The sequence below is a fragment of the Beauveria bassiana genome (genome assembly GCF_000280675.1).
Source record: "Beauveria bassiana ARSEF 2860 unplaced genomic scaffold BBA_S00007, whole genome shotgun sequence".
Lineage (NCBI taxonomy): Eukaryota > Fungi > Ascomycota > Sordariomycetes > Hypocreales > Cordycipitaceae > Beauveria > Beauveria bassiana.
This window is the reverse complement of record NW_007930842.1, coordinates 307,195-331,536: the sequence shown is the minus strand read 5'-3', so window position 1 is coordinate 331,536 and position 24,342 is coordinate 307,195. Positions and strand designations below refer to the sequence as shown.

General features: G+C 53.6%; 7 protein-coding genes across 7 annotated transcripts; 5 read left to right on the top strand and 2 right to left on the bottom strand.

The window, feature by feature from the left end:
• Positions 1-1,640: 1,640 nt before the first annotated feature.
• On the top strand, positions 1,641-2,381 carry BBA_03320 (uncharacterized protein; the record flags this gene model as incomplete). The annotated part of the gene is made up of 4 exons (XM_008598417.1): positions 1,641-1,757; positions 1,862-1,963; positions 2,047-2,092; positions 2,149-2,381. The coding sequence occupies 4 exons, from the start codon at positions 1,641-1,643 to the stop codon at positions 2,379-2,381; spliced, it is 498 nt and encodes a 165-aa protein (XP_008596639.1).
• Positions 2,382-4,014: 1,633 nt separating this feature from the next.
• On the top strand, positions 4,015-5,372 carry BBA_03319 (ICE2 family protein; the record flags this gene model as incomplete). Its single annotated transcript, XM_008598416.1, has 2 exons — positions 4,015-4,539; positions 4,596-5,372. The coding sequence occupies 2 exons, from the start codon at positions 4,015-4,017 to the stop codon at positions 5,370-5,372; spliced, it is 1,302 nt and encodes a 433-aa protein (XP_008596638.1).
• Positions 5,373-6,242: 870 nt separating this feature from the next.
• BBA_03318 (uncharacterized protein) lies at positions 6,243-7,351 on the top strand (the record flags this gene model as incomplete). The annotated part of the gene is made up of 2 exons (XM_008598415.1): positions 6,243-6,801; positions 6,894-7,351. 2 exons carry the CDS (start codon positions 6,243-6,245, stop codon positions 7,349-7,351), a joined length of 1,017 nt encoding a protein of 338 aa, XP_008596637.1.
• A 555-nt stretch (positions 7,352-7,906) lies between these two features.
• On the bottom strand, positions 7,907-9,904 carry BBA_03317 (folylpolyglutamate synthase; the record flags this gene model as incomplete). Its single annotated transcript, XM_008598414.1, has 1 exon — positions 7,907-9,904. The coding sequence occupies one exon, from the start codon at positions 9,902-9,904 to the stop codon at positions 7,907-7,909; it is 1,998 nt and encodes a 665-aa protein (XP_008596636.1).
• Positions 9,905-10,465: 561 nt separating this feature from the next.
• BBA_03316 (uncharacterized protein) lies at positions 10,466-12,224 on the top strand (the record flags this gene model as incomplete). The annotated part of the gene is made up of 3 exons (XM_008598413.1): positions 10,466-10,476; positions 10,738-11,218; positions 11,274-12,224. The coding sequence occupies 3 exons, from the start codon at positions 10,466-10,468 to the stop codon at positions 12,222-12,224; spliced, it is 1,443 nt and encodes a 480-aa protein (XP_008596635.1).
• A 2,502-nt stretch (positions 12,225-14,726) lies between these two features.
• BBA_03315 (cell division control protein) lies at positions 14,727-19,435 on the top strand (the record flags this gene model as incomplete). The annotated part of the gene is made up of 5 exons (XM_008598412.1): positions 14,727-14,873; positions 14,977-15,111; positions 15,264-15,328; positions 15,382-16,639; positions 16,688-19,435. The coding sequence occupies 5 exons, from the start codon at positions 14,727-14,729 to the stop codon at positions 19,433-19,435; spliced, it is 4,353 nt and encodes a 1,450-aa protein (XP_008596634.1).
• Positions 19,436-20,551: 1,116 nt separating this feature from the next.
• Positions 20,552-22,210, bottom strand: BBA_03314 (uncharacterized protein; the record flags this gene model as incomplete). The annotated part of the gene is made up of 1 exon (XM_008598411.1): positions 20,552-22,210. One exon carries the CDS (start codon positions 22,208-22,210, stop codon positions 20,552-20,554), a length of 1,659 nt encoding a protein of 552 aa, XP_008596633.1.
• Positions 22,211-24,342: the final 2,132 nt, after the last annotated feature.

Genomic DNA, 24,342 nt, shown 5'->3' with positions numbered 1-24,342 from the left:
GGTAGGTATGTACTTCCTAGAGATTGAGCAAACAGGCCACCATAGAACCAAACTACGCCATCAAATGCAATGCCTCAAACTTATCGGCGTTTTGTAAATACGGCTTTGGGGGTCATCACACACTGAAAGGCAACAAAGCAAGCCGTAGGCTATCTAGAATTACTTGCCTAATTTGATGTACTACCGATACATTGAGAGCAAGCCTACTGCTAAGACGCATCACCAAAATATCGGATTTCTACATTGGCCAGCATCAACTCGGCAACATGTCACGCTACCAAACATGATCCCTGAGCCGACGACCGTCTAGACATCCGAGATTCGGCCCACCGTCTTGGAATTTCCCATCACGCAATCCGCCAAACAGGCTTCTTATCAGCACTGGGTCAGCAAACAAGAGCGCCTCAGAGCCAACTTTTTTGCGCCCTTGTTTTAGAGTGCAATACGAAAGCACGCCATAGGTACCTAGTCTGGAGCGGTCGGCCGTCAAGGCCCCAACAGTCGGAGTTCAGCTGCTGAATTTTCGCCTTGCCAGGACCGTCGGTCATTCATGCCAGGGTATTGCGTGCGTCTTGGTGCAATTGCGCGGTACGGGTTGTGGTGGTGCATCTATCCGGACCCTGACTTCGGAATAAGGTTGTTTTCTGGATGGGTACGACTGCGACATGTGCTTTCAATTCGCCGCATGCGGGACCCCAGCTGTCGATGATTTGTCGATGTGTCTCGCATGAACTCGAGGTTGCCCCGTCGATTGCGACATGAAGCTGGAGGTTGAGGTGGCAGATTTCAGATTTCAGATTTTACCATCACGGAGGCTTCTTTCGTTACAGCACCAGCTTTGTTTCTTTTGGAGATTCGAAGCCATCTGGATTGCCGTCTGAGATGGAGACTACTCGTCTGGCTTCCACATGCCAATTGAGAGGGGCGCTGGCGCCGCAAAAGACATCTCAGATTGCGGGGAGGACTTAGCCGCAATCGGCATATCAAGGGCATCCGGAAACTGTCAATAGTCATCATGATTCACTCGTTACGGCCATTTCTCGCAGCATCAGCAACGTAATTATATTAATCACGATCGTGATTCACGACTTTAGGGAGACTACTGAAACTCTCCAAAAATAAATTATATGCAGATACCTGAGCTGTTGGTCAGTCTCCAGGTCCAACAGCTGGTTTAGACCAGCGGCCATTAGCACCCTTTATTGTGCAAACAATCGAGATGACACCGCCATAGCCCGAGGAACCGAAACGGCTACTCGCCTCTTCCATGCACGAGCTCTCAGAAACCCCTTGCGCATACTTTAATGTAGAACCGCAGCTAGTGGGACCGACATCATCTTTCATGGACCTCTTACCACAGCCTTATTAATACTTAAACACCTGAAGAGATCATCATTGTCAAGCACACCCCCAGCCATGTAGCCCTCAATAAGGAGAATTTTGCCATTGACGTTTCCGTTGCGTCAGTTTACTTTTTCTCCCTCTTTCTTCTTCCAGTCCCCTTCGTCCAGCCGCCAACTGAAATGCATTGTGGCCATTTGGCGAGTATGCTTAGCAAGACCTAGAACGTTTTTCTGCTGCTGAACCTACCCAAGGTGGCTCACTTTCCGCCCCATCCTCGCGACTGTACCACTTCAACCATGAACCACGTCGCCAACAATCTGGTGCTGCAAGACATTCGCAACGTTTTAGGCCTGCAGGTAGTTCTCGACATGCCGCCTACAGATGTCAAAGTGTTGCAGATGCAGGTCGAAGACGTCAGGCGAGACTTCGGGGGGCGGCTGGGGCATGGCTACGTTGCTTACCCGTGACGACGCAGCAGTCCTTTGCCACAAGGAGCTAACAGTGAGGGTCTGCGCAGGCGGGAAGCTTAGGTCGCCTACGACTCCTTTGTTGGGTGCTCGACAATCTTCCAGACATATTCGAGCCCCGTGCGACGACCATGGGCGTTATCCGGGACATGGTACGGCACGAATTCCAGCGAGTGCCGAGACTGAATGCTAAAGAGGACGGCTTCCGGGCTATAAGACGATGTTCTTGCCGCAGGAAGTAGATGCAAGTGTTCTGAAGCTGTCCACTTTCACAAATATTGGTTTGATAGTTTGGCATCGATTGTCCTTTGAGATTCCGCTTACATTGGTGATCTAGTATTCTCGTTCCAAGCATCAAGGAATGGCCCATCTGACGTAGCCACCCACGGCAAGCGTCTCGTGATGGAAAATCAGATGTATTGTAGAATCGGGCTTCGCTCATTTGATATCGGCGGCATGATCGGCGGCATTGGAAACAGAAAGCACTTCAAGGGTGTCAAGGCTGCCTTTTCCGCCGTAGAGGGCTTTGGTATGGGCTACGGCCCCGTCAGCGATGCGCTGGCTTTCTGATTCCTCATACATCCGAGCATTTTCTCATTATGTAGTATAATCGCCGCGCGCCTGGCCTCGCGCGCCTGGCCTCTCCCTGCGCCGCTCGAAGTTGCGCGAGAGAGCGTCCACTTAATGGTTTGCATCTCTTTTGTAACAGCTGAGTTGGTGTATAAGAGCTCAATTATGGCAAATGAGCGCTTTGCATGCTGGCTCCATCATAGATCCATAGATGTCTCAATCATTTAGAATTCAGCATATTGTCAGGCTTGTGATTTGGATTGAAGTGAAGGGATCAGAGTCTGTAGACACCTGAAAAGGTAGAGTTATTCTCTTACTCTTCCTTTATGACGGGCGCTTAGGCTCTTTGGAACTGCTCTTTTTTTTGCGCGTACAAGAGCAGCAGCGTTGTAACGGCTTGGGGGAGCTATCAACACACGTTCGGCTGGCGGTGTGACTATGTAGACGTCTGTTGCCTGATATGCACGTGGGCGTCGCCAGACTGGCTTCTTTAGTCAAAGTATTGGAACGAGGGACATATTGGCGAGGAGATGAGCACACCCGCGTGCCGGGATTCCGGGTGTGGCTGGCAAAGTGCGGGGTGAATCAACGTTGTCACTGGCAGAGGCGTGTCCTTGGGTATGATTATCTCCGATCATCGAGGTTCGCTTGAACATCGAGAGCGAAGAAATATCAGGAACCTATAGGGACTTAATGGTACCCTTTTGAAGGGAAACGGATAGTGTGATACCGTAATTATTGGCGACGTAGCCATAAAGGAACGTGAGTTGAAGCCAATCGCTGTCAAATTTGCTGGAAACAAATGCGGATAGAGAGGCATCAAACGCGTCGTGTGGCTTTATTGTGGCTAGGTAGCAGAAAAAACATGGTGTGGCTCAAAACGCTCCCCAAATTAGCCGTCGCGTCGCCAGGAATCAACAAGACCCAGTCACGCGATGAACCCAGCTGTACCTGTCAGGCGAGAGGCTAAAACAAGTACCTGTAGGTACGCTGACCCGCAAGATTTCAGCTGTTCAGGCACCTCTGGCAACGAACGCCACCTTGCATCCGTTGGCAGTTCGCTGGAAGCTACACAGCGGTACTTCTAGGTACATCGCCGTAGCTGCCAAGGAGAGGTAGCTTGACCTTGAAAACACACCTTATCAGCTCCCACCTTGGATCAGCAACCTTGATTCTTAGCACAGTGTCCTCTTGTGACTGCAGGTAGACCGCCATCACATTTTCAGAGGGCGGCCAATCTACCACCACCAAAAATTCCAATCCGCCACCACCTTGACTTTGTCAACGCGCTTCATCTCGTCTCTCCCACCCCAACGACTCTTCGCCTTGCACGCACATCTCGACAAACTTCGACGCCACCACGAACACCGAAGCCTACCCCCGATATCACTCGCTGCCGCGACCCTACAACGGCCAAGCTCAGCCTGCAGCTCCAACCCTATTCCTGGGCTCCGCCGAAATCACCAAGCTTGTGATCGGTGGACCCTTGCAATAGGCACAAGCAAAGAAAGAGCGAAAACAAGACAAAAAATAATCACCACGTCAGTGATAAAGCACAACGACTGTTGCGGAATAATCAAGAAAATCTCTTTGCACGCCACCCCTTCGTCGGGCGGCTTCACCTGTCGCTCCGATGTGGTGGACATTCAACGTGCTGTTTAGCGCCATCTTCCTCTTCACCATTGTCCTCTCCATACCAGTCGCCTTTGATGTCGGCGGCCGCGACTCGGGCCTCGCCTACAGCCTCGCCCTCTTCGTCTACTACTTTGCCTACTCGTGTCTCCGCATCGCCGTTCCTGAAAGGTCGCGCTTCGCCTGGTCCGTCCACGCCTTTCTCCGCCTCTCCCAGTGGGTGGTGATCCCCTCGCTGCTCATCTGGGCCCTGGGCAAGTTTGCCATCGACGCCCCCAACTCGGGCTGGGTTGAGCGCACACTCGGCGGCGTCCTCCAGTCTAGGACGTCGTCGTCCTGGTCCGACTACTTCTTCGGCAAGAATGGCCTGCTCGAGACGGTCACTCTCGGCATCTGGGACAACATCCTCCGCTACTCGGGCCCCGTCTTCCAGCTGCTTGAAGGCTTCTGCACCTTGCTCGTCATCCAGGCCGCCGGCCAGATCACCCGTTGGCTTGTCAACCGTGGACGCAGCGATACTTGGGTGGTTAGTTTTCCCCGTCAACTAGCTATATCTTTTAAAACTAACTCATTACTGTCCAGATCGTTCTCCTTGTCTTCTCTGCTTCCATTATAGCTAGTGCCGTCTACTTTCTCTGGCGAGTTGCCCAATTCCCGCAAATCAGCAATTTCGACGCTACTCTCATCGGTGTCACCATGACCACTGCCGTCTTCCTTTGCGCATACGGTATAGGGAGCGGCCGCGGCAGCCCTGTCGAGTCATCGCTGCTCTTTGCCTACGTTGTCCTCTGCGTCTATCAAATCTTCACCGACTATATGCCGTCCGACCCGGCTGCCAACCCCGAGGATATTGGCGTCGCCCAGCCCGAATTCCCGCCTCTGCCACCCATCATCATGGCCTCATACTCGACCATCATGCACCTTCTCAGCTCCCTCCCGAGCGCCATGCATTCATCGCTCGCCTTCCTCTATGCTGCCTTTCAGACTATTACGCCATCCGTCATCATATCTCTCACGTACCGACTTCTCGTTTTTTATTGTGCGACCCGCATCATTCCCTCGGTGCGCGACCTCGGTGCGCGAGCCCTACTGCGTGATCCCGATTTTGACGACACCGAAGCCTCGAGCGTTTTTCTCGGCATCCTCAGTTGGTTTTCCCCGTCCATTCTTGTGTCTGTCTACACGAGCTTGTTGCTCCAACACTTCTCCGCCAGCGAAGGGCCTGACGGCTGGACGTTACGAGCCGGCGATGCCGGCAGCAGCAACTGGCGCTGGATCAACGTTGGCCTCACCATGGTCCTGTATGGTGTCGAGCTCTACCTCGGCGCTGAGCAACAAGATCACTGGAAAGTGGACTAGTTCGATTTTTTTTTGTTTGATGTTACATTTTCTCTGCAAGATACCAAATTGTCTTTGTCAAGCAATTGGACTTGGACATTATGTTCCAGCTCAGTCAATATTTCATCTGCTCTACCATGACGTTACCATCGACGTCCACGGTTTCATGCCACCCTCAAACTAAAGAGCACACTTTGACGGCTGCCGAGTGTTCTTCACGCCTTCATTTTCTTCACAATAGCACATAGTACACGTTTCTCTTCTTCTCCTCAAAAACACTGGGTTCGGGATGATGGTATGGAAAATAGTGAACTGAAGAATTCTTCCTCTTCTTCTTTTTCTTCTGACATGAGGCTCCATGAAGCTTCAGAGTGGCGTTATCACGGTTTTAGGAATTTTGTTCTTTATGTATTCTTTTCTCCCAGAAGCATGGCGATGGTGATATATATATGTCTTCTTTCTATTTAACATTCTTTTGTTCATACCTAGAACCATTTCTATAATGTTCGTCTTTTCCGGATGGAGTTGGGGAAGTTGATGAATTATTCCATCTTCGCAACTATGCTTCAAATTGTTGCTTGATTTGTGAAGACGGTCGAGTTAGCCGGGCTCGCCCGTTTACCCCACCATGATTTCGGACCTCAGCCCTGACTCCCGACCGAGCCGTTTCATATACATTTAGAACCAGTCGAATCCAGAAAAAGAACTCTCTAGTGCACTTGCCGTCTATTTGTCGACTTGCATGAACATTCTCACTGCCTTGTTCTGGATATGCTCATCTTGGCACGACTAGCCTACTCTTGACTCTCCGAGGCGCTTCTACGCTCACCTTCATACCAGCCAAACCTATCTACACGCCACCAAACATCAATAACCTAACAGTCCGACGCCATGGCCGAGAATCTGACATCGTACAGCACAAAAGGCCTTCCGGCTGCGCCGGCCGTCTCCCGGCACACCATTCCCATGGCCGGCCTCCTCGTCGACGTCTACGGCCTCGACGAGCTCCCCGCGGACCGCTCCGCGCTTCCGACCACCTGCCTGTGGCTGCTGCACCCGCGCACGCGCGACCGTAGCCAGATGGCCGATATTGCCGCGCGTGCCGTCGCGGCCTGGCACGCCGACACCGCCAGCTCCCCGCGCGGCCGCCAACTAATCGCCCTCGCCTTTGACATGCCCAACCACGGCACGCGGCTCGTCAGCGCGACGGCCAACGAGGCGTGGGACCGGGGCAACGCGACGCACGCCGTCGACATGCTGGGCATGGTCAAGGGCGCGGTCGCGGACATGGCTGGGCTCATGGACCTGGTCGAGGCGTATCTCGGCGTGAGGGCCGACGCGCACGCCTGTCTGGGATGGAGCCTCGGTGGGCACAGCGCGTGGCAGGCGTGGATGGGCGAGGACAGAATCGACGCAGCGGTGGTTATTGTGGGATGCCCCGACTTTATCAGTACGTGATCTCTTTGCTCTCTGCGTAAAGGTTTGAAAAAAAGAAAATGTGGCACACTGACGCAATTTCCCTCGCGGGGGGGGGGGGCGTAGACCTCATGAGCAGCCGGGCCGCCACCGGCAACCTCGTCGCCAAGGGGAGCAGCTTCCTCGGCAGCCGCCACTTCCCCGCGAGCCTCGTCCGGACATGCGCCGCGCACGACCCCAAGGCCATGCTGTTCGGGACGGAGCCCGTGCCGGGCCTGCCGCTGGGTGACGCCGACAGGGACCGCGTGCGCCAGGTGCTGGACCGGCACCGCGTCGTGGGGAAGCGCCTGCTGCTGTGCTCCGGCGGCCGCGACAAGCTCGTGCCGTACGCGGTGGGCCAGTCGACCGTGGACGTGTTGAAGAATGCGAGCGAGAGCTGGTATCCGGGGATCAGCGTGGACAGCAGAGTGTACAAGGATGTCGGGCACGCGTTTGGAAAGGACATGGTGACGGACGCGGTGGCGTTTTTGGTCGATGCGGTGGCGCGAGGACCGCGGGAAAAGGAGAGCAGGGCCAAGATGTAAAGAGAGGTGGGTTCATATCTGTATTCGAGGTTTTAGTTTGGCGACCACGTCAAAGTCTTCCCAAAGCATCGCGCAACGACGGGAAGAAGGATGCGTGAGAGAGGGGAGCGTGTGACATGTCGCGGGTCGAAAAGGGCCGTGGTCAGTTCGGGACAGAGCGCCCACAACGAGCTTGCTTCGTAGAGGGTTAATCAGGCCTTGTTCAAGAGTTTTCGTCTGAGTGTCGCATTGTGTGCAGTTGCCTTGGGTTAGTTGGCCTACCATCTTCAACATTATAACAGCAAGGACAGTTCATTGGCAAATTGAATGCGTCTAACCATTAACTATGCAACCATTCAATCTCGGTACTGCAAGAAGAACTGCCCAGGAGATAATATACAGAGAGAAATTGTACTCATGTGTTGTAGCCTTGTTATAGAAAAAGATCCGACTTCTTCTATGAGTTAATTTACGCGAGGTAATCGCGCTCGGATCCAAACGATGCGCCATGGTGGTATTGATAGTATACAATAAAAAAAAGGACAGAATGGTCAATATTTCGTCATCTTTCACGAATCATTGCTTTGATCTGCCATTACTACGACTTGATTCTTTTGAGAGCCAAGTATCCGACCGCGGCTCTGCTCCCTCGTCTGGCCCCGCCTCCTCCAGCAAGGTCTGCTTCGGCTTGGCGTGAAAAGGACCCGGCGGACGCCCAAAAATCTTTGCGTAGCTCATAAACTTCATCTCGGGAATGGGTTTTCTGTAGCCACGCAGCTTATACATGGTGTCCTTGTACGCGGCAATGTGCTCTTCTCGGCGCTTGAAAAGCTCGTCGACCGTCAGTTCCATGTCCACGGGCTCGACGGTGATGGGTTCCGCCGCATCGGAGTCCTTTTCTGCAGCCCGGTTAGGTGTCCGCGTTGGTACGCCGTTGACCTTGTCAAGACGGATACTCTCGACGGCTTTCGCGTAGCGGTTGGCCTGCTGCTGGTGGTAGGCCGCGCGACGCTGCAACTCCTGGGACTCCGGAGACACGACCGGGGAGGTGCGCGGCGGCTCCTGGTCGTTAGGGACGAGGGCGGAGCTGCGGATGGGGTTGAGGCGCCAGTGGCGCCGGGCCTGCTTGAATTCGCGCGCTTCTTCCTCTGTCAGCTCGCGGGTCTGCGCGAGCCGCGTGTAGTACCACAGCTGCGACCGACCAGGCCGCATCGTCTTGAACTTGCGCCGCGTGTAGACGCCCTCGGTGTTGTACAATTCTCGAATGAGATACAGGCTTCCCGTGACAATAATGGGCCCTGCATTACCGGCTTTCTCGCATGCCCACTGCATGGCAGCGTCGACACTAGGGTCACCGTCGTAAATTTGCTCGCTGCTGGTGAGGAGAGATTCGGCAATCTCGCGTCCGAGCTGGGCAGGGACCGCAGATGGCTCGTTTGGGAGTGGCTGGTACTCGACAAAGGCGAATCGGTCCTGCGGCTTTATAAGAGTCTCAATGAGTGAGGCGAACGGTTTCGTCTTGCTCGCGGAGAGACCCATGATCCAAGTTACTGGCTCATCTGCCTGGCGTATCTGGTTGTTGACGTAGGTAGAAAGAGCCTGTGCTCCGAGCACGTTGTGAGCGCCGTCAACCAAGATGGACTGCTCTCGAAGCCCGTTTGTGAGGTCGCGCACCGAGATCAGATCCTTCCTCCCGGGTGGGTATGGACGTTTCTCTAGCAGCTGGTTGAGGTCAATTTCCATCTTGGGGAATAGCTTCTTGAATGCTAATAAGGCGCAGAGCAAGTTTTGCTTCTCATAGTCCTCCAGATGATACTTTTCGGTGTCGATTGGACTCAGCAGATCGGTAGCGTCGTCGGTCAAATAGTAAGGAGTGCCGATACTGCGGGCGTGTTCTGTAAGAACGCGAAGTACCTCGACTGAGTTGGTATGATCGATAATGCAAGGAACAAACGGGCGCATAATGCCGGCTTTGACACTGGCAATCTCTTCAATCGTCTCTCCAAGATACTCTTGGTGGTCGAGGCCAATTTTGGATATCACGGTAACGCCCTTTTCGTGCATGGCATTGGTGGCATCTGAAGCGCCACCCATGCCAACTTCGACAATGCCGTATTTTACGCGTAGAGCATTGAAGACACGAAAAGCAACCGCTGTGTCAAGCTCGAAGGGTGTCAGCTCGCCGGGATCCTCACCAGTCTGGAACGTCCAGCCAGAGGCGGCCCTGTGAAACCGACTTTGCACGTTTTCTATCTCGGACTCGTAGAGCCTTTGATTGACATACATGCCATTGATTGTGATTGACTGCCGGGCGCCAAAGAGTGATGGAGATGTGAAAACGCCATGGCTAACACCGCATTGCTTAAACATGTAGGATAGGAGGGTGCATATTGAGCCTTTGCCGTTGGTGCCTCCCACGTGGATTCCGATCCAGGTTTGCTCCTTTTGAATTGCTCGAGTGATACGCTCCAAACCGAGACGAATATTGCGCCTGTCGCCCTCCAATTTCCGTTGCGCTGGGATGGCTGACCTGACACGGTCCAGAGCTCGCTTGAGGTCCCTAGCGGAAGGCATCGCGATTGCCCTACTGCAGGCCTATCGGGACGCCTCTCTGACTCAAATATGGTAAAACTGCTAGCTAATCAGCTGAGCCGCTTCATTGAAACTGTCATGAAGACGAGCGTGGTCGCGGAATAGAGAGCGTTATGATAGCATGGTAGCAAACAAGCTTGAGATTTAATGTGAGCCAGCTGCGCCACATCCCGACAGCTTGTGCGCCACAGAATGCACGGAAATAGAAGGACCCGTTCCGTAAATGGGCTGATTCGGGTTTCTCCTGGACAAAGCGTCCACACAGCCACCTTTGGAGCCGCCATCATTGAAGGTTCGAGCAGGAACCCCCCGTCTCAGACTCTCAGTGCTGGCACCTGGCCATCCCCCGTTTCCCGACCGGCGGCTCCGTTTTTCGTCTCTCCACCAATCTACAAGGCCGCGATCCTGCTTCTACTTGGGCCATCACAAAACGGTGCCAGTTTGTCGCCTCGAAATTGTAGTCGTCTTCCAATGATTCTGGTCGCTTGAGACATTAATTTGTTGCTCTTTCTTGACCAAATTTCCTGCGACAGTATTGCCGAAATGGGTCTTCCGTAAGTTTCAGTGCCTTACTTCTGCGGCCATGGATTGGCATGCGCCACCCTCATCCAGTTCATTGCGCGCAAGCATTTGTCCGCATCTGTAACTCGTATCGTGTGTTATCTTCTATCGAATTGTGTATTGCGCGTCCTCTGTGCATTGATGCGGCGCCGCTGGAAAGCATGGTCGCAACAGATGAGGATGCGGATACTAGCATGCCCCCGGTCCTGATGACTTGCACACAGCATGATGCGCTAACTATCACGAACTCATAGACTTTTTGTCGCTCCTGTCGAATCCGACGTGGCTCGAAAACCTTCGCACAAAAACTCCACTACATCGCCGTCGCGCACTTCTATTCGTCGCGTTGATCGCGCTCACTCGCGCGAACGCCAACGAAACGTGGCGCGTCGCGCCGCAGCCCGAATCTACGGCCCCGTGCAGCGCACATTATCCGGCAGGAATTTGGAGCGCCCGCTGCCGTGGATTGAATCGCCTGCGTCGGGGGCGCTTACCCGTGGCGCCTCGCAGTCGCGACCTATACCGGACCGTCTAGATCCTCCTGGCCCTGTGAACGGCGAGGATGCTCGCAGAAGCCAGCGCATGAGCCAGCGTATGGAAGAGCACATGGCTTCAGTACTTGGTACCAATTGGCATGACCTACCCCCCGGGCCTCCCACAGAAGAGGAAAACCAGGAAACGGATCTCGGTTGGTGGTCTATCGATCCACGAGGACGTGCCCGACGTCCGCGTATGGTGAGTCTTCTACCAATCTTGGTGGGAATCACTGTTGCTGATTCACACTATGCAGATGACTCCTATTTCGTCGCGGTTCACGCGTAGCCCTGACACTCTGGAAGCCGCGCGCGCGCGTACCTCGTCTCCGCTGGCTGCGGAGAATGCATCCCGGGCAGAGCAAAGCGCTCGTCAGCAGCGTTTTCGCATGAGTGTCATTCAGCGCGAGCGACTTCTCAGAGCCAGGAGCCAGTCGACTGAGCACGGCACCGGTATCGACGGTCTTGGTGACCGCGAGCGAAGCATTAGCCCGGAAGAGTGGGACACCTTGTTCACAACTTTGGCCCCAGATCCGCAGCCACCGAGTGCCAACACTTCGTTTGCTTCGGCAACCGGCACGCAGAGCGCAGGCCAGACCGCAGCCGCGCCGTCCACCGGCGGGTCAATCCTCCCTGACGGCTTCGACGATGCACCCGTGGACCCAGGCTGCGATTCGGGGTGTGAGCACTCTGATCCAAACGAAGGGGTCTTGAGACAACAGCCACGTGGTATAGACGAAGGTGTTGCGGGGGGACGACGACGCGATTCAAACGGCAGGGTTCTGGGGGGGACACCGCGGAATCGCGGGGTTCGACTAGAGTACCGCCAGCACGAGCCCATGCCGCACTACGCACGATCTATCAACCGCAGGCGAGCAGTGCCTCAGCAGCGCCATCCTGTGTTTGAACATCCCGATGCACCCAGCATAGCAGAACGTCAGGCTTTGAACAGAGCACCAATGCCGGATCGCAACAGGTCAGATTCATGGGTCGCGCGGGCCTCGATTGGTGCCGGAGAGCAGGACAATACCAGCCTACCGCGACACGCTAGGATGATGACATTCTCTCCTGGTGCAGCGCCTGCAGAAGAGGATTGGTCTGGCATGCAACACATTATGCGAAGCTTGGCGCAACGAGAAGACATACCGGAAGAATGGTGGGCTGCGGCTGGTCTCAGCCGTACACTGTCTCAACAGGGTACAAGTTGAAGCGGTACGAGCAGGTATTCAGATTTGTTCCCTTGCAGCTCCAAGAAGGGGCCTCAAGGGCATTCTAAGAATTGAAATGCATAATATAAGCGTGGCGTGGGATAAAACCGGCTCAGTCTGGCTTGTTGTGCTTCAACTCGGGGTCAATGGGGGTCGGCCGGTAGCTGACTCGCGGAAACATGGCGGAAACATGGACTCGAGCGAAATTGCTGTGCAAGCATTGATGTACATTACCCGATCTGCATGTATATATTATTGTCTGGGGTGGCAGTGAAGGATCTGCATTCATGGGGGCTGTCTGGGGGGGAGCATGGCAAAGCTATCAGTAAGCTTGTGGAACAGCCATGATGGACAAGATGATTCGCTACATACGGAAGTTACTTCGCTGGTATAGTCAGCAATAGTATCCTCGCAAGAAATTCACGATGCCATGTAGTGATGTGTGTATCGAGGTGGGACAATGGCCTAATAATAGAGTGGGCAGCAAGATTCGGGAGTCGGTCGGGCAGCAGAGTGACACGGGGCTCGGTGACGCACTTTGAATCACTAGCTCAAGTTGAAGGCTGAAGCGAAATGCTGGGTCAAGAGGGATGATGTGCGTGCTTGTTGCGTACTATTGGTCATGCTGCCCTATAATAACATGTTGAAGACGGGGCGTCGCAAGTGTCGCAAGTGTAGGTACAGGTGGGTGGGTTGATGGTTGTTTCCGGGAAAATGACCGCGGATGAATGCACAACAGCAGTCTATAATTGTACTTTTGGCTCACCGTGTCATGACTACCAGTAGTCGTGGTGTTGTGTTGCAAGCATCAGCGTATGAGTATGCAGGTGAGATGTGTGTAGCCCTCCTTGACGAGCGCATGGAGCAGTTGGCGGATGGATGGACAAGGTCGTTGGCGCCACGAGGGCGAGCAGCATGCCAGCCGGTTGGTATGGCGGGCAGGCGGCCGGCAAGCCGGACTTTGTTGTTGCAAAGGGGCTACTGCATGTCTTGTTATAAATCGCAGCACGTCCTCGTATTCTGAATCTGAATAATTTGTGCATCTTTTCCAGGGCGGGATGAGATGTGCCATCATGCCTGGCCTAAAGAGCTGGAAACAGGGCTGAAAGAATCACTGTAACGGTATCTTGCAGCGGATGCGGACAGCGGAAGCGGCTGGTTGGGCCGCTGGAGCCTGTTGGGCGGCAGTGACTCGCGTGCCTGAATCAGCCACAGACAAGGAAATTGCCTGCATATGCGCATGAGAGTTGTTTTTTGATAGGCCATGAACAGTGTTTGGTTCAACACTAACCAATGTTTAGATTTGAAGATGCCCTTTGGATAGGTGGGCAGGAACACGGCATCTATCTGAGCAGCCTACCAGGTAGCTTCCTGCTTCAAGCTGGGGGAGTACAGGTACCTAAGGTAGGTAGGTACCTAGGTAGGTAAGAGGTAGGTACAGAGTACCACGTTCCTTTCAGCGCCTCCGCGCCTCGCACAATCCCTGTAGCACGAGGAATTCGCTGCACTCCCCGATTTAGCTTTTTTTAAGTATTTAGGTACGAAACAAGTACAATTCATCAGTCACAATAAATACACTAAAAACAATAATAGCTCTGCCCTGCGCCAGAATCAGGTACCAGGTACTGTGCTACTCCACTTCCATGCTTTGGTTGTCACAACGGGAGGGCAACCATCGACAAACTGCGAACGTAACGACCAGCACAGATCGATTCGATTCTCACAACTGAGCTTTGCTCGTCTCTCCCGTCTCAGTAGCCATTTGATCGTCCCGGAGACGTCGACGTCTTTGCGTCAAAATCAATCCTATTGCACCTTGCACGCTGTGTCGGTCGGTGCCCCGTCCAGCGGCCCGTCCAAGCTCACGACCGCCCTGCCTGCCCGCCTAGCTAACTTGCCTCGTGTTTTCCGTCGAGCCAAAACATCATTTTTTTGTCCCCCTTCAACCAATTATCGAGACTCCTCTCACCGCACGGCGCCCTTCAGAGTCCGGCTACGGATTGCGTCCTTCCTACGGCATGTTCGGCATCTGCCCATCACCCTTGCACCGCCTCTTGAGATAGTTGATAGCCACACCAAGCTGCGACGCGGCCCTCCTTCGACTACTTACCCTCCCGGCCAAGGGCGCTCTACACCGCACCGAATGTGACCCAAGCCGCGCATGCTTTCTCGACACCATACTCTACCCTCTCTTCGCTCCTTTGATTGACGTCTCGATTTTCGGAAACATCACGCCTGCTCGCTGCTGGACAACGAGACCCGGCCCCAACCCGCATTGAACTATTCGCTCCCTTACGTGTACGCAATAAATCGAACCCGCAGACGTCGTTCATTGGTAATGCCACAATACCCGGCATCGCGTTTTGACGAATCGGTTACAAATCTGCTTTAGAGACTGGTGCAGCGCCAAAGAAGCTGCATGACCGACCCAACAGGCACGAAAATAGCGATATTCCGAGGCCGGTAGCGCTTCCAAGGCGACCTTGGCTTGAAGCCATAGCCATGCCGGTCGATCGGCACGCCCAGTCTGGCGACGGCCGCCACGGCGTTTTAGCTACGCGAGAAAAGAGCTCTGCGCCGGCTACCCCCTCGCGCAGGGAAAAGATACGGGAAAGCTCTGCGCATCAAGACCCCATGCTCAAGGATTATGTATGTTGCCAGCTACCTCTACCACGTCTTGTCCAACCCCAGACCTATCCCAGCATTGCACCACACGTTCAAGCCTTCACTTACCAAGATGTTCCCGGTCTAGCGCCTTGGGGAGTGCATAGGCAAAGGTGCATTCGGCTCTGTTTACAAGGCCTTTAACTGGAACACTGGCGAGGCCGTCGCCGTCAAGCAAATAAAGCTTGGAGACTTGCCAAAGAGCGAGCTGCGCATGATCGAGGTACGTTACATCTAAGAGCTTGGTTTCTGTCGTGTCACCCCAAGCTAACAGCCATTCCAAACTTAGAGCGAAATCGATCTTTTGAAAAATCTCCATGTACGTTCCACACAATCAGGATATCCAGAGCTACTTCGTTACTGATACACGCCTAGCATGATAATATTGTAAAGTACATCGGCTTCGTCAAATCTACCAACTGCCTCAACATCATCCTCGAGTAAGGCTCAAGCCTTCGCCCATTGTCTGCTAGCTTTCGCTGACTGGCGCTAGATACTGCGAGAATGGTTCTCTTCACTCGATATGCAAATCCTACGGCAAGTTTCCAGAAAACCTTGTTGGCGTGTATATGACGCAGGTTCTCAAAGGTCTTCAGTACCTGCACGACCAGGGTGTAATTCATCGTGATATCAAAGGTGCAAATATCCTCACAACTAAAGATGGCACCGTCAAATTGGCAGACTTCGGTGTTTCGACGAGCACCTTAGCAGGTGGTCAGGACAAGGAAGCTCAAGTTGTCGGCACTCCCTACTGGATGGCTCCCGAAATCATCCAGCTTTCCGGTGCCAGCTCCGCTTCCGACATCTGGAGTGTTGGCTGCACCGTCATTGAATTGCTCCAAGGAAGGCCGCCCTACCATAACCTAGCAGCCATGCCTGCACTCTTTGCCATTGTTAACGACGACCACCCTCCTTTACCCGAAGGCATATCCGCCGCTGCCCGAGATTTTCTTATGCAATGCTTCCAAAAAGACCCCAACTTGCGAGTTACAGCAAGAAAGCTAATGAAGCATGCTTGGATTATTGGCTGCCGCCGAGCCGATGCACCAGTCACCAAGCCGCCTGCCAACTTTAATGAAGCCGTTGAAGAAGTTAAGCAGTGGAACAAAGCCCTAAACTCCTCGGAAACTCATCTACGAACTTCGACCGGCTCAGACGCTACTCCGGCTTTACGATTCCCCGGGGGCACCCCCGCCAAGGGGCCGCTGTCACTCCAAAAGTCGAAATTCGGTGTTCAAGCATTCAAGACGCCTGAGCTCGCCGACAACGATAACTGGGACAATGATTTTGATACTACAATTTCTCCAAGTGCGCTCCAGCTGCCACATCTTCGAACCCAAGATAACTTTGGCGGAATGCTCTCTAGCGATCGCCTCAAGGCTTTCGCATCTGCGAACGATTTACGAAATGATATTAGTTATGATGATGACTTCGAGGGCGAGCTACTTACGATCAAAGGCCCCTCACAACACGACCTGGATCTGCAACAGCAGACCATTCGACCAATCTCCAAGGCTGCAGCACAAGCTGCCGAACCCAGGAGGCATACCCGACAAAGGTCTATTCCTACCCATACTGCAGATTCTTCTATACAGCCTACACGATCTCCTTCCAAGGCTCATTTTGGGAACAAATTCGAGCTGCCAACACGACACGACGTTGCCTTCCGCGAGCAAAGCGCCGAAGACTTTTCCGATGTGTTTATAGAAAACGATCATGTGTTCGACCAAAAAGTCAACCAAGTGAAGAAGGTTCGTTTGTCAAGTGTAGTAGGAAGCGAATCTTGCTAACGTGATTAGGGTATTCGTGGTCCGGACTCGCCCCAGCTGTTTCATCCATCGGATCTTACAAGCCTTCCACGCTCCATGCTCGCCCCCGATGGCGGCAGTATCAAGAAAAAGGCCGCTACTAGGCCTTCGGTCCTACCTGATCGGCCAATGCGACGCACTCGATCTTCCGTGGAAATTCAGAAATTCGCTGAAGACGACGACGAAGACTTCTCAGATGTGTTTGGCCCCGAGAGCTCCATCGCTACAAAACCAGTGAGCGAACGTGGCTCGGAGGATGGCGGCTTGATGCTACTGTCCAAGGTGTCAAGCAACTCCTGGCTTGGTGACGACGAGGATGAAGATGACCCATTTGCAGCCATGGATCCGGGTTGGGATGAGATGGACTTGGAAGCAAACATTGCTCGTGACAGACACGCGCGGCTAGCAGAGAGGGTGGAAGACTTGGTCCGGTCTCTCACAATGGAGCAAGGTGAAAAAACTCTGACTGAAATTGCAGAGGATTTGCTCGCTCTTTTATGGGAGAATGCGGAAGCCAAGAATCTCGTCATCAGCGCCCACGGTCTCCTCCCTATTCTTGAAATTCTGGAACCTTGCACTGTCAAGAGCAAGCAGTATATGATCCTGCAGCTTCTCAAAGTTGTCAACGCCATTATTCTAGACGATGTCGAGATCCAAGAAAACCTCTGCTTCGTCGGCGGCATGCCCATCATTACAAAATTTGCTGCCCGCCAGTACTCGGACGAAATTCGACTGGAAGCTGCGGCTTTTGTGCGCCAAATGTACCAGACCTCAACACTTACGTTGCAGATGTTTGTGTCTGCAGGTGGCTTGAGTGTCCTTGTGGAGTTCCTTGATGAAGATTACGACAACGCCCGAGACCTGGTGCTTATTGGCGTCAATGGCATCTGGAATGTCTTTGAACTACAAGGACCTACACCAAAGAATGACTTCTGCCGGATTTTCTCGCGAAGCAAGATTCTGTATCCCCTTGCTCTCGTTTTGCACCGCGTATTAGATGAGGAAGGCGAGGATGAGCTTGGGGAACTCATCGAGGGCCGCATCGTCAACATCTTTTACCTCTTCAGCCAGGCCGAGAATTATGTGAAGGAGGTGGTGGCAGACCGGCAGGTGCTGAAAAGCGTTCTCAAAGATTTGCGCCGTATGACTCCTGTGCATCAAATCACGATGCTCAAGTTCATCAAGAACCTGTCCATGCTGTCAACAACGATTGAGACGTTGCATTCCGCTGATGCCATTGAGTTTCTCATCGATTTGCTCAGCTACGGCATGAAGAAGGGGCAGGTTCATTTTCGTGATATCTCAAACCAGGTGCTCAACACTCTATTCAATCTCTGCCGTCTGAACAAGGAACGCCAAGAAGACGCTGCTGTCGGCGGCATCATTCCACTACTCCTGCGCATCATGCGTACAGATCGACCGCCAAAGGAGTTTGTGCTGCCGATACTCTGCGACATGGCACACTCTGGATCCAAAGGCCGGCGATATTTGTGGCAGAACAAGGGTCTCGAATTCTACGTGTCCCTGCTGACTGACCAATATTGGCAGGTGACGGCGCTTGATGCCATTCTCGTATGGCTGCAAGAGGAGACGGCCAACGTGGAGAGCTACCTGATTGATGGCAGCTTCACGAGGGCCATCATCAGCGGCTTCAATACCAATCGTCTCAACTCTTTCGACTCAAATTTGCTAGAGCCTTTGCTTAAGCTGCTGCGTCTGAGTCCTGGCGTAGCCGCCTCGCTCGCGAAACCCGAAATGTTTGCTGGTATCGCGCAACGGTTGGGACACAAAAAGGCTGTCGTCCGTTTGAATCTATTGCGTCTTGTGCGCACCATCATCGACGCCTGCGACACTGCCCTAGGCAATGGGGATGGCACCACATCGCTCAATAGCGCCCAGGTACGCTCACTCATGGAAGTGATTCAGACTCTGGCCGAAATCGACTCTGCCGTGCTGGTACGCAACTTGGCAGCAGAGCTCGTGCGATCGCACCTCGCGGGCCGACCCTCGCCAAGCGCAATGATGCGCCATGACAGCATCGCCTCTTCGCAAGGCAGCTCCACGTCCTCTTCGCGGCGCTCCGCCACGCGACGCAACACCAGCTATACGCCTCCCAGCCTCCAGTCGTCCATTTCATTTCCCCAGACACCGACGCACCGAAGCCGTGCCAGCCTCGCTGGCAACGCCCTTATCGAAGTCGCCGCCAGTCCACGTCGCGGCGTCCCCGGCAGCGGTAGTGGTGGCGGAGTGCACAGCGCCCTGGACCGCGACAACCTCCTCTTCCAGCAGTACCGCCCGCGCAGCCGCGACGGCACCAATCTGCCGCGGCGCGTCAGCGGTGACGCCAGCTCCACCACGAGCAGCCATGGCAGCAGCGGCGTCATCATGCCGCCCTCATCGTCGTCGTCGTCGTCAGCGGCCAAGAGCCGCCTGCCGCGGACGTCGCTGGCCAGCATGACGTCTAGGGGTGGCGTCGTCGGCACGGCAGGCATTCGTGGCGAGCTCGCGCCGCCCATGGTCGTCCGCAGCGATAGCAGCACTAGCAACAAGGAAAACGGCGGCACCGCGGCCGCCCGCATGATGATGGCTCCCTGGGGTGCTGCCGCCGCCGTCGCTGGTGCTGGTAGTGGAGCAGCTGGAGCTGGAGCAGGAGGCAGCGGCGCCGGGCGTCGAGAGAGCATGGCAAGGGATCCCACGGGAAAGAGACGCGCGCGAGCGCCGAGCGATGCCAGGTGGTGACGTATCCGGGAACACGGATAGTCTGAATATCTATTTTCTGGGGAGGAATGAGACAATGATGTGATGAAGAGAAACGGTGCATGCATTTTAGCTAGGAGCGCGGGGGGTGCGGCGCGCGCATGGATTGATCAAGAAGAGGAGAGGAATTCTGTTTCAACATTTGCATCATTACAAGTCTTGATGTTTGGTTTGGTCGCTTGACAGTCGCCTTTAGTTCTAGGCAGACTATTGTTGATGGTTGATAGACCCATAGGAAAAGCAGGATGGGCAGGCATACAATCCATATATATGTAATATATATATATACTTTGATTTACATACATGTTCTTGTTTTGTTTGTGTTATTTTGCATCGAGGTCGAACAGTCACAACGAAGAATTCCAAGTAGTGGCAACAGAAATGTATTATGCCATGTTCATCTAAACTACAGTTTCCTCCACATGCGCAGCTCTTCAAAAACACAACTCTCTTATTCTCAGTAAACCATGGACTTGCCAGCGTTGACCAGGAATGAAAGAGAGACGGCCAGCTGAAGAGTGCAGGAAAAAATCTTCTGAAAGATAATAAAAATAGATTACAAAAACAATCCGCCCAAGTCAAACATCGACATCGTTCCCCCACTGCGCGGTCCAGGTCCGTTCAACGGATGCCCCTGGACGGCATGCAACCAGGCTGTCTGTTTCCAGTAACGGGCAGGTGAAAAAGATAGACGCTCGGTCTCGTCGATGATGCAGAGGAGTCTCGAATCCGTAGAAGTAAAAAGAGGATGATGAAAAAAATATGAAAAGAAGAAAGACCAAAAATTGTCGTTTGCCCATTGTTCCTCCGCTGTAGTGTTCCGAGGGAATTCAATCCCATTGTGCAAGGCCGTAAAAAGTAAGTGTAATGTTGCATGAATGACAGACCGAGAAGTGAATTATAGTTTGTTGGATTGCCGGGGAGAAGTCGTCGTCAATCACGCTGTCGAGTAACTTGGACGACACCCGATGTTGGACAAGTAAGAAAAAGGCGAGAATTTCAAATGCATTCGGGTTATCCGAGCAATCATATCACCAGTGTCCGGGCGTTAATCGTAAAAATTAAAATAAGAACAGAAAGAAAAATGAGCACGGAGGCTTAGACCACAGGGGTAGCCTTGCGTTTCTCGACGCTAGTGAGCACCATTCTGGGAGCCTTGCGCTGCAGGTCAACAGCATCGAGGTCCTTCTTGAAGACGTTGGCAAAGCTGCCAGTGGCGTCGGAGCTGTCGCCCTTGCGAGTCATCTGACGAGAGCCCGGGCGATCAGAGCCAATAGCTCCCCAGCCACCGCTAGCGGAGGTCCTGGAGCTGGTGCACTCCTCCTCACCGGCGAGACTGCCAGAGCCGCTACGGCCGGAGTCCGAGTCATTGTCAGTGATGGGAGAATTAGAATCCTCGGCCGTCTCGGAAACGGGGCTCATACTGCCAGAGGAGCTACCAGTGCCCTTGCGACGCGACATTCCAGCGCGAACCAGGTTGTGAACAGCAGAGCGCCGTGTACGAGTAGCGAAGTTCTTTGAGCCCTCATGTTTGGCAGTGGGTCTAGCCTTGAGCTCGTCGAGAGAGGGAGGGCCGCGGGGCTGTCGAACAGGATGCTCGCCAGCGCGAGCCTGGCCCGGACCGTATCCACCAGTCAAGGGAGTGATGGGAAAAGAGGCAGTCTTGGGGCCGGCGGACTTGGGGCCATCAGAGGCGAGAGCAGAGGCGAGAATACTGTTGACAGGAGCCAGCGACGAGGCCTTCTTATGACCGCGACGGAAGGCATTGGCGGAGGGAGGCGGCAGAGGAACCGTATCCGAAGGCGAGTCGAATCGCTTGGGCGGGGAGACGCTGCGGAGAGAGTTGCGCTGAATCTCCGGCGGAGGAGAGACCTGAACACGAGGAAGGCTCTGCTGCTGCTGGTGTTGCTGGAGCTGAAGCTGAAGCTGCTGGAGACTGTTGAAGGACGAGGTACTGCTATCACGATAGTGCATGGGCGACTGGGCAGCGGCGCTGGTATCGACAAAGTACTGGCCGGTGGCATGGTTGAAGTAGATTTGCTGACCATGGGTCACGGCAGCCTGGAGCTGCTGCTGCTGGAGTTGCTGTTGTTGCTCAAATGAAGGCAAGTGCTGCTGAGGGCTGTTGATGCTGAGGTTCTGAAACTGGTGCTGAGCAGCATGTTGAGCGGCGGCAGCCTGCACGTTTCTAAGCTGCTGTTGCAGAAGCTGCTGGCGCTGGGCGAGATACATGTTGGTGGCGACCAGCTGAGCGTACAGGTTTGGATCCTGAACTTGCTCCTCCATGGACAGTTCGGGAGGGGCCAGTACCTGCTCGACAGTGTACTGCTGGTTCATGGCGGACTGGTAGGCGGGTTGCTGCTGCTGCTGTTGATGCTGCTGCTGATGCTGCGAGGCATACTGAGGATAGGCCGTCTTGGGAGCGTTGTAATAGTTGTCGTGGGCGTAGCCGTGCAGATTGGCAGTCATGCTGTTTCTAGTAAATTGCTGCGCGGTGGGCGAGGCAGGTCCAAAAGAAGTGGCAGTGGCAGACTTGGGGGCAGTGCGTAGACCAGCAAGAAGATGAGATCTGCTGGTTCGGGGAGTTGGGGCGCCATTGTCATGAGGAGTGTGGTGGCTGACTGCATCAAAAGAGAGAGGTTTGATATTTTGACTGCCACGGCGCGAGGAGAGGCCAGCAGGGGCCATGGGAAGGCCGTTGGCGGGCTGAGAAGAGTAGTTGTTGGAAGACATCTGAGCGTGACCACCAGTGTACATGGCTCAGAGGATTATGTGTGAGGGAGGAGTGCTCGACAAGTGCGATAGTTATGCAGCTTGAACAAAGAGCGTGTAGGTGCAGTAGATGAGTAATGTCGAGACGTCGAATTATATCTCAAAACAGAAATGGCAGGAGAGAAAATTGTAACAGTCGAATGAAAAACAATGTCAGGCGTCGAGGTGGTAAAAGTCGTCGAGACGGTGATGCGAGATCCAAAAACGAGGTAGAAATAGAGACGCTATGATGGGGCGACAAACTTCTGATGGGTGTTGAGCGGAAAACCGAGACGGGTATAGAAAATTATAGAACCGATGAAAAGTAGATGGGCCAAGAGGATGCGGTAAACCGTAACTCAGGGAGAGCGATGCAGGTATTAATTATGGAAGCCGTCTGCGTGGCGAAGAACGGCTTTTTTTCTGAGTGTGAGGGCCGGCGTGGCGACAGAGATTTTCGGACAAGGACAGACTGCGAGCAGTTGTGTGTGTTGAGTCAAGCCAGTGGAAAGCAGATGAACAATAGTCAATCCGAGGTAAAGTGTCGATACGGTGCCAATAGCAGAGGCAGAGGCAGAGAGGCGTGTGGCAATGGTGAAGAGATCGACCGAGGACCAACAAACAGCAGCAAATATGATGTGTGAAGTCGAATAAAATACAGACGAAGGCGAGACCTTTTTAAACAATTCTCAAGGTCCGGAGGCGAGAAAGGCGAGAGACACTCTTTTTCGGATTTCGGTAGCGAGCAGAGAGCGGTACAAAAAGTCGTTGTCGTACTATGGTGGACGAGGCGCGAGGATATGCGGGAATGCGGTAGCGCGCAAAGGTGGTTAAGTGGCTAGACTTTTTTTTCTATTGTTGAATTGCGAGGAAGACGAAAAGACTATGTAGTCGAAAATGAAGCTCGGACGAACAGGGGGGAGGATGAGGAGGGGTATATTCGGATAAAGAGAGAAGGAGAAGGAGAGGGGAAGGGGGAAGGTCGGATGGTGATGATGAAGGAAGATGGGTGGAAGAGAGAGAAGCAGGAGAGGAGAATAAGAAGAGAAGTGATGGGGTTTGATGGGGGTTTGACGGGGTTTGATTGGGGGGGCGCAGAGGCCAGGTAGGAGTGCTTTTGGGGGGGCTTCTACAGCGAACAGGTACAGTGGCAGAAGCCCTACCACGGTGTTTGCTACCTAATTAAGAGGAGAAACGGAGAAACAGACTGCAAGAATAATAATAAGATGTTAAAAAATAATAAACGAATAACAGGAACCCACTGGGGGCCGGGCAGGACGGCCAGCGCACACGCGCAGGCAAAAGGGGCAAATGCAGGCAGACCAGTGGCCAGTTGGCCAACCAGGCACTCTAGTAAATGGTACCTAGGTACCTACCTATTTATTTAGACCCGCACGTTACGGTAGTCCCAACGCTGCAACGGCTGGCGGACGGGCAGCTAACTTGAGTAGGTAGCAGGTTGCAAGTTTGTGAGAGCGTGTCTCTATTTCTACGGTGTGTGTCTATTTCTTCCTCCTCCTCCTCTTCTTCTTCTTCTTTTGGTACCATTGTCATGCTTGAGTCAAATTCAATACTTCGTGGGCCAATTCACGTCCTTTTCCTTGCTCAGGTCCCTGCCTGGCCACTAGAATGTACCTAGCCAGGCAGATTGCGGGGATGCTGACGGGGAGGAACCGACCAATAGCAGCGCCGGGGCAGCCACCAGCGGCCCTGACTCTTGCAGCCCAGTCAACTCCGAAAATCCTGCTGCGCGCTTTTCACTGGCTAGCTTAACTGCTAGACTGGCAGCTAGTCGCTGCCCGATGTTCAGAACTGACGTGCAGCCAAAGCGAGCGCAAAGCCCACTTTCTTCCATTCACCGCTACAAGGATCTTGTTTTTTTCTTGCTTTTTTTTTCTCATCTTTGTTTTTGCAACTTGTTCTAACTATTTATTTCTTTTGGCTCACATTGCCCACTGACAATTGCCCACTCCAGCCACTCACCCACTCCTTGCTCAGGGGTCAGTGGGGCCTGCCTGGACGCTTGCATGTCTTCACAAGTTACAACAGTCAACCGATTGTTGTGCGTGGCTTTCCTTGGGGCTTTCTCAGTCCTGAGCTATCGGTAAATATCTCTTGACTCCTGCTCTTACCTCTCG